At 42.2% G+C, this 9,506-nt stretch overlaps 1 protein-coding gene across 1 annotated transcript in view; it reads left to right on the top strand.

Moving 5' to 3' along the window:
* Nsf (N-ethylmaleimide sensitive factor, vesicle fusing ATPase) overlaps positions 1-9,506 on the top strand; it is an 80,139-nt gene that overhangs the window by 31,725 nt on the left and 38,908 nt on the right. Inside the window, exons 6-9 of the mRNA XM_055592438.1 lie at positions 2,548-2,713; positions 3,364-3,438; positions 3,646-3,833; positions 8,881-8,976. Coding sequence (XP_055448413.1) covers positions 2,548-2,713; positions 3,364-3,438; positions 3,646-3,833; positions 8,881-8,976 — 525 coding nt within the window. The remainder of the gene's footprint in view (positions 1-2,547; positions 2,714-3,363; positions 3,439-3,645; positions 3,834-8,880; positions 8,977-9,506) is intronic.

Raw genomic sequence — 9,506 nt, 5'->3', positions numbered from 1 at the left:
GAGGAGGAGGAGGAGGAGGAGGAGGAGGAGGAGGAGGAGGAGGAGGAAGAAGAAGAAAAGAAAAATATGATTTAGAAGCAGAAAAATCAGTTCCATTACAACCAAACAAACACACACAGAAAGATACTACTATTGGTTTGTCACATTGATCATTATTTTTTAATGTTTTTTGTATTCCTTATTTGTGAGAACATACCAAAATAGGCATAGTGGAATTGTGGAATGTGGGATGTATGACACAGAATAGTCATGCGCTGTGGAATTCTAAAGTCATTTAATTTTTTCCCACTGAGGAAGCTGAGGATAACCCTAAATTTATCCTCAGTGCTACAAAAAAGCAACAACAAAATTTTCTAGAAAAGCATTTGACACTCTATTTTAAGGCCTTTAAAATGTTTAGTATACTTTTAACCTAACAGTTGTGTTTAGGAAGTAATTATGTACTTTGTCAAGGATTTAAGTATAAAAAACGTTCATTGCAACAACATATATAATTAGAAATATATAATTAGAAATAATTAAATATCTAACAGAAAGGAATTAATGTAGGGTATCTATGAAACCAGTCATGATGAGATGCTAGAGAGCTACTACTAATGACATTGTCGTTCTGGCAGAGGATTTAAGATGCTAACTAGACTGGAAAAACTAGCAGGCTGAGAGTCTTACATAGTCTTACATTTTGGTTAGATGACATTGATGCTTATGTGCTCTTTCTGTTTCCCCTAATTATGTATTTTGCAGTTAGAGTGAGAGATTTTGGGAGTACCCAGTCCTGAAAGGGATGCTTTTATCAAACCCCCTCCCTATAGGGGGGAGAGGCAGGAAGTTTGGAAAAACCGGAAATGGTAGACGATTTCAAGGGAACAGTCTTCCAGATACCCTTGGAGTGGTGTGCAAATGAATTCAGAGGCTGTGGCAGTGCGCACAGCACCTGCTCCTACTCCAGTGAAAGCCAAAAGCAATTGCAACTGGGAGAAAAAGGAAACAGTTTTTGTTGTTCTGTTTTGACTTGTTTTTGTTTTGTTTTTGAGAGAGAGCATGGGTGGGTAGGGAGGTGGGGAGGATCTAGGTGGAATTCGGGGAGGGGAGAGAACACGAGCTTTGCTTTGCTTTGGTTTTTTGTTTGGTTTTGGTTTTGGTTTTTTCAGACAGGATTTCTCTGTGTAGCCCTGGCGATCCTGTTCTCTGCACCACCATACCTGCTTTAACTTAATGTTTTTATTGATTATTTGCAAATTTCACATAATGAACCCCAATCACATTTACTTCCCAGTCCTCCCAGGTCTACATCTCACGATTGTGACCTCCCCCCAAACAAAAGAAGATGGATGGATGGATGGATGGATGGATGGATGGATGGATGGATGGATGGGCAGGCAGATAGATAGACAGACAGACAGACAGATGGATAGGTAGACAGATGACATGTCAATTTGTGTTGCTCATATACACACTGGAGCATGGTCCAACTCCCAATGGTCAGACTCTTAAAATAACTGAGCCCTCCCTCTCCACACACACCAGAACATCAACTGTGAAAAGCTGAAGAGCTACACTTCAGCATCCTTATTACAATTTTTTTTTTTTTCAAGACTAGGCTGGCCTCAAACTCACAGAGATCCTCCTGCCCCTGTCTCTCGAGTGCTGGGATTAAAGGCGTGTGCCGCCGCAGCCGCCGCCACCACCACCACCCGGTCCAGAATCAATTCTTATACCGTGTGGGTCCCAGGGATTGAACTCAGGTTCTCAGGCTTGGTGGCAAGTGCCTTTAGTTGCTGAGCCCTATCAATGGCCCTTAAACCTCTTTGAAAAATTGTATTTTTATAGGCCTTTAATCCACCTTTAATCCAGCACTTAGAAGAAAAAGACAGGTGAATATCTGTTTCAGGCCAGCCAGGAATACACAGAAAGACCTGTCTCAAATAAAACACACACATTGTATTTTTAACCCGAGGTTAATGAATTCTGACCATAATTAATCTTTAGGTTCACTATGCTTATCATTTAATTTATATAATTTATTTTCATATTAGCTTATGTTCCATTCTCTTGTTTTGTTATTTATTGTTCTTGTTAGTGTTAAACACAGAAAGTAAAAAGAATCATGGTTGACATCAGCTGAGAGGATTTTGATCCTCCCCTAAAAGAACAATTGTTGCATGTTTGAAGTAGTGCGTGTGTCACTTATCCTGATCTGATCACTATCAGTGCACCCCATAATAACCATGTGGTTACTATGTATCAGTTATAGTCTTAAGACATTTTCTAGCATGTTCCTTCCTCTGCTCCCTCACGAGAGACTTAATTACTAAATATAAATTACTAGAAAGCCCATGTTAATTTAAACTAATGAATTGTTAGCTATTTTGCAATTCCAACATCTTTGAGAGGGCAGCATCTATGATTTAATTTACACTCATCTTTATTTACTAGTCAAAATGCAGCAAAATCAACCTGTAGAACGCTTTGTTTTGCGTTTCTTGATGAGTTTGTTTAACGACGCATTCCGAGTGTGGCCTTTAACAGAACTTCCTTCCTTCATAGCTTGGTACTAACAGTGGCTTGCACATCATCATCTTTGATGAAATCGATGCCATCTGCAAGCAGAGAGGGAGCATGGCTGGTAGCACTGGAGTCCATGACACGGTTGTCAACCAGCTGCTGTCCAAGATCGATGGCGTCGAGCAGCTGAATAACATCCTCGTGATTGGTAAGCCTTTGATAAGGGGCACGTGTTCATGGGGCACGCGCTTGAGCTTCTGGCTCGCTTGCAGCTGGGCTTTGGGGCCAGCACTGTGTTTTAAGCACTGTGCGTTCTGAGCTGCTGCTGAGGGTACTTTTTAGAAGGGAAAACCATTACTGCTTCTTACAGACATGGAAACCACTGCATACAAAAGAGGGGAGACCTGGGCTCTGGAAAGGCCGTGCTCCTCTCTCCTGAACCTTAGGTTTGCTTTTTAAATAGAGATTTCATTGCAGAGTCTTGCCGTACTTTTTTTTTTTTTTTATTTACTAGACCAACCAAAAAAAAAAAAAAAAAAAAAATGCTGTTTTAGTTTAGTGTTATTGGTTTGTGTGTAACTTTTGTAATGACCTTAGAGAAATTGTTTTTTGTTTTATTTTGTTTTGTTTTGTTTTCTGAGACAAGGTTTCTCTGTGTAGCTTTGACTGAACTGGTCTCACTTTGTAGACCAGGCTGGCTTGGAACTCAGATCTGCCTGCCTCTGCCTCCCTGAGTACTGGGATCATCCAACTCCAAGAAGTTACTTTTTTTTTTTTTTTTTACATAGACTAAAAGTACGGTTTACCTTGCCTTTGAACCCTGATCACTTGCTCACTGTTCATAATATCTGCATTCAGGAATGACCAACAGACCAGATTTGATTGATGAGGCTCTCCTCCGACCTGGAAGACTGGAAGTTAAAATGGAGATAGGTAAGTAAAGTAGGTCACTGGTGTGAGGGTTCACACATGCGCACGTGTGTGGTGTATGCACACACATGATTTCACATGTGGTTTCAGAGTTTATTAATGAGAGCAACCTCATATTAAATAATGCTCATTGTCCGGCAGCCACATCTAGACTTCCCAGAAGAAAAGCATTAGGGCTGTGATGGAAAATGTCTGTTTTTGTTTTATCAGGCTTGCCAGACGAGAAGGGTCGGCTGCAGATCCTTCACATCCACACAGCAAGGATGAGAGGGCATCAGCTACTGTCTGCGGATGTGGACATCAAGGAGCTGGCAGTGGAGACTAAGAATTTCAGTGGCGCTGAGCTGGAGGGCCTGGTGCGAGCAGCGCAGTCCACAGCCATGAACAGGCACATAAAGGTCAGGAAAGTCAATGAACACACATGAGCCCGTGTTTGCCACACATGCCAAGGAGAGGAATGCTGACTTCTATAGCAGAGACAGGTGGAGTGAGCACCGTTGTCCACTGAAGGACAAACGGCAGTTGTTATTAGAGACAGTTTCTCTGTGCAGAACTCACTCTGTAGACCAGGCTGACCTCGAACTCAGAGATCCTCCTACACCGCCACCACCCAGCCAGCATACAAGTGATAAATTTAAGAAGTAAAATTTAAATTTGGTTAGAACTTTAAAACATTCGTAGTACTAAGCTACTCAGTATGATATTCTGTCTTCAGGGTACACATGTAAGTTTTCTTTCTATTTCCTGTTCAAGACATTTGGGCCAAAGCCAAGATTGAGTGAGGTCAACAAGACGAGTCTTCTGGCAGACAGGGGTTTTAGGTTTTCCAAAACAAGCGGAAGTCTAGTCATGACCTACCTGGTGTTTGTGTTGTGGTACTTGAGCCCGTGTTCTTGGTCAGCTAAAATGCATGTGATATTTGGTTGTTTTTACATTGAGAGGAATTTCTGCTTCAGGTAGGGAAGATGCGTAACCCAAATGTCTTCCCTGAGCTGTTGAAAGGGACAACTTGAGGGCACACGCATGTGCACCTTCCAGCTGGAGCAACCGTCTGAGCTTCAGCAAAATTACTTCTTTTCCGGAGACCTTTTGACTGATGAAAGTCATTCCCCCCTTAATTTCAGAGGAATGATAAGAGCCTGGAAAGGTCAGGTTTAGAAGGTTACGAAGCGTAAGGGTGACCACTTGATATTCACTGGTGTTGAAATACGAGCTTATGAGTTTGTGTCTAGGCTGGAAGGTGTCACTGTTTCTACATTGATTAGCTGACAAATAAAATTGAGAAAATAGCTTAAATTAAACTCAACCAAATGGAGAAAAAGGTTTTTTTTTAATCTGTAGAGGTTCAGAATCGTTGACTTTTTAAAATAGAATTGTATTGATATTGATAAAACAGTAGCTGTTAGCTCAGGAAAAATCCAACATTTAGCTAGGAAGAACTCAACATTTATTTTAATGAACAAGAGGAAGTAATTTAGCTCTGGAACATTATTTACAAGTAAGTAACTTTAAAAATTCTGGGAGTGCCTAGAAACAGTTTATTCTCCTCCTCCTCCTACTACTCCTACTCCATTTTAATTTTCTTATAGCCTTCTGTTGTTGACATAGGCTCTTCTGGGTAGCCCTAGCTATCTTTACTGTGTAGTCCAGGCTGGCCTAGAACACTCTCCTCCTGCCCCAGATTCCCAGTGCTGGGACTGCACATGTAAGCTACAATGTTTGACTTAAATTTTTTAATTTTATGATTGACATATAACAAGTAGTCATGTTTGTGGGCTAGATTTTAATACATATATGCAATGTGTAATGAGAGGCCTAGGGTAACTGGCATACTCATGCTCTCCAACAGTTACTCTTTGGTTTGGGGACATTCAGAATCTCTGGACTAGCAGTTTGGAAATGAGCACCCGCTGTTGCCAGCCTTGGTAAACACCTTCACTGTCCACTCATACTCAAAGCGTCCGGTAACCGCTTGTCTTTGTGTTTGCAGGCAAGGTCACAGGAGGCCAGGCTGGCCCCAAATTCTAGAGCCTCCTGCCTCAGGCTCTTTAGTTGCTAGGTTGCAGGGGTACTGCCCTTAGGAAAAACTGCGGCATCACTTCTGGGGCCCTGTTAGTGCACAAGAGAGGGTTTTTAGAAAAGCAAGCCCTCCAGCTTCCTGCTTGGAGATGGGAATTCTTCTTACACAGGACCTTTCAGAGCCTGCACCATGCTGTTTAGGCTCTCGGCATCCCAAACTGCGATCAATAAACCTCTTTTATTTATAAAGCCATTGTGTCTCAGGTATTAAGGATTCATGGAAGCCAGATACATAGGGAAAATGAGACATCTCAAACAGACCTTCCCTTCCCCTCTTTAGAGCTATTCAGTATTTGGGATATACCTTTGTTGTTTGCTTTCTCCACATTTGTATTCATACACACACACACACGTTTTTAAGAAAGCATAAGTATAATTGTCCTGAGATTTGTATTTTTCATTTTGCAGCATAATTTGGACAGCACTTTATGTCAATACTTGTAAGGTCCCTACTTTATTTTATACTGATATATAGTAATCTAGAATACTACCACTGAAAACACAAGTTAGATAGAAAATAGAAGATAGATAGACTGGGCATGGTATTGAATTTCTGTAGAAGATTAAGATAGAAAGGTCGACTGGGGGGGGGGGTAGGGGCAGCGCAGTGCACGCCTTTATTCCCAGCACTTGGGGGATGGAGGCAAGCAGATCTCTGAGTTCTAGGCCCCAGGACAGCCAAGGCTATGCAGAGAAACCGTGTCTCGAAAAACAAACAAACAAAATAACAAAAAAAAAAAAAAAAAAACCAAAACCAAACAAACAGAAACAAAAAATGAAGCACACTTGGGGTCAGGAATTTGAGGCCAGCCTGCACAAGCCATGAGGCCAGAGAATGCGCACCATTTTATTTCATGGTTTGTTTGTTTGTTTGTTTTTAGTTTTTTGGGCACTCAGTAAATATGGTGAATGAATGGGCTAACAATTTGTTTAACATGAAATTATCTCTGGTTGTGGCTATTTTAAGATGCTGTTGCAACGGTCCTGCCTGTGCCTCCTTATATAGTCAGGGGCCATTTTCTAGAACACATGTTTCTGTGTTTGCGACTACTTGGCTTCATTGTCTCCCGGGTTCCAGCACTGCCGCCGGCGAGAGCTCTCGCAGCCGTGCTACTCCATATTCGCAGGCTTGTTTGCGCTTCTCAGAAAGGCTGTGGGACTTCTGCACAGGTCTGCACCCTGTGTCTAGACAGACGGGATCTCTTCCTACTGATCCCGATCTCAGAGCGGCAGACGCACCTTTCCTCAGCCGTGGGAAGTCCCCTGCCCCTTTATCGTTTCCTCTGCACTAATGAGTCTTTCAGTCCTCGGCTTCTGACACTTTAGGGTAGTGGCAGATTTTCCATGCTTTTTCATCTTTCTTGCTGCTCTCATTTGTTGGGATTTGGGACAGAAAAGGAAATAAATATATGTGTTCTGTTTGCCAATCTTGATCCAGTTTCCTGACATAGTTCTTTTTACCCCTCAAGGCTGAATTTTTCTTTTTAAATGTCTTTTTTTTTTTTTTTTTTTTTTTTTTTTGTCTCAGCAATCTGTTCCTAAAGGGGCATGACTCATATTTTATAATATATCAGTGCAAGGGTGATATGTGCCTCACATAGTTTAGTTTTATAGTCACTGTTTTTTAAGATACTTTAAAAAAAAAAAAAGCTATGATATTGATTTAAAAATGATGAAACTCTCTTTGTGCTATTGGGAGTGAGCCCAGTCACATTAAAAAAAAAAAATGTGTTGCTATCTTAATCACTCATCAGGTCCAGGCAGCTCCAAGTGCTGACTGAGGCCTCCATGCTCCTCCAGATGTGCGAGTGTCAGCCCCAGGTGTGGTGAGCAGAGTGTCTGGAGCTGGCACGTAGGTTCTTAGTCTCCTGGGGTAACTAAAGGTTCTTAAACTCAGCTCGGTGCCCGGGTCATCTGTGGCACTTGCTAACACTAGAGATGCCTGGGCTCCAACTGTTAACATTCTGCAGGGTTGGGCTGGCGTCTGTGTGTTGGAGAAAGACTCCAGGGACTGCATCCAGATGTGCAGCCAAGGCTGGACACTGTTGTCCCCTGAGTATCTCTTTGTTGCGCTTTCACTGTACATTTTAGTGATATTAACTACACTCATGATATGCAGCCATCACTTCCACCCATAGTCAGAAAGCTTTTCATCCAAAGTCTGAAACTTTGTAGCCATTAAAAAGTAACCCTCCATTCCTACACCTCCCAAGGGTAACCACTGCTCTCCTTTCTGTAGGACCTTGAGGTGTTTGCGTTTTTGTGACTGGCTTGCCTCCATCAACAGTATCCTCAAGGTCATCCATGTTGTATGATACCCAGATTTCCTCCTTTCTAAGGCTGAACAATGCTCTGCTGGGTGGCCACACCATGCCTGTGTGTCTGTTCTCCAGTTGGTAGACATCCCAGTTGTTTCCTTGTTTTCACCGCCTTGTTCCATGCTCTTGTGAACATGGCTGTGAAATGCCTAAGACCCAGTTTCTGCTCTCTGGGTGTTTATCAAAGGAGATGTCATTAGATCAAAAGGCAGTCCCAGTTTCTTCTTCTTTTTCTTCTTCTTTCTCTTCCTCCTCTTCTTCTTTTTCTTCTTTTTTTGTCTGAGACAGGATTTCTCTATATACCCTTGGCTGTCCTGGAACTCACTCTGTAGACCATGCTGGTCTTGAACTCTGCCTCTGCCTCTGTCTTCCCAGGCTGGGATTAAAGACATGAGCCACCATGACTGGCCTCAGTCCTCGTTGTGTTTTGTTTTGTTTTCTTTGTGAAAGCTTTTGAATTATACATTCTTATCAACGGCCCAAGGGTTCCAGTTTGTCCAAATCCTTGCTGTCACTTATTTTCTGATTTTTTTTGGGGGGGTGGCTTTTTTGTGGTTGTAGCTACCCTTTGAATGTGAGGTGAAATTTCATTGGTTTTTTTTTTGGGGGGGGGTTGTAACAGGGTGTTGATATGTATCCTACATTGGCCTTGAACTTGCCACCTTCTTGCCTTAGTCTCCTGATTGCTGCCATGTACCACACTTCGCTTTTTGTAGTCCTCTAAGAATTAGTGATGCCAGCCATCTTTCCATGTGCTGTTGAGCATTCACAACATGTCTGGAAAAGCTTTAGAGGAAATTCTGATGTTTGTCCAAGGTTGGACACCATTGTCTCCAGTCCTTGGAGAAATGTCTATTCCAAGTTTCTAGTTTTTGTTGTTGGGCTTTAAAAGTTTTATATATTCTAACTATTAATCCCTTTAACATATATGATTTGAAGATAGCTGAGACTTTTACATATGAAAATATTCCTTTTACTTTTCTCTTTGTAGGCTGGGAATACTGCTAAGTGTTTGTAAATTCTTGTGTTCTGTCTTATCTCTTCTCAGGCCAGTACGAAAGTGGAGGTAGACATGGAGAAAGCAGAGAGCTTGCAAGTGACAAGAGGGGACTTCCTTGCTTCTTTGGAGAACGACATCAAACCAGTGAGTGTGCCTGTTGAGTGGGGTGTGATCCCCACGCAACTCAAAGAGGGAAAGCACTGTTCTACCTCTTGATGTAGGATCTGTCATCATAGTTTCATAACATGAGAAAAGCTTGCTGTACACACCTCATTGGAACACTGGTTGCTGGGTCTTTGACCAATATTTACGTAAGTGCTTCCTGTGATAGAGAGCTCACTATCTTACAAAGCAGCCCGTGCAGTCCTGAGACTTTCTATTTCTTAGTTCTTCGTATTGAACTTGAGGTAGTTTTATAGGTCTCTACATAACCTCAAGCTACAGAAACCTAAATTCAACCCTTCCTTTCCATGTCAACTGTGATGTTGAAAATGAACCTTTGGGAGCTGTAGAGATGGCTCAGTAGTTAAGTGTGTACTGCTCACCACTGCCTGTAATCCAGTCCCAGGGTATCCAAAGCCCTCTTCTGGCTCCAAGGCCACTGTATGCATGTGGCATGCACACAGATACACACACACACACACACACACACACACACACACACACACACACAC

Source organism: Psammomys obesus, unplaced genomic scaffold (assembly GCF_907164565.1).
Source record: "Psammomys obesus unplaced genomic scaffold, mPsaObe1.curated_primary_1811, whole genome shotgun sequence".
Lineage (NCBI taxonomy): Eukaryota > Metazoa > Chordata > Mammalia > Rodentia > Muridae > Psammomys > Psammomys obesus.
Note: the sequence above shows the minus strand (reverse complement) of the source record. Positions and strands in the feature narration are given on the sequence as shown.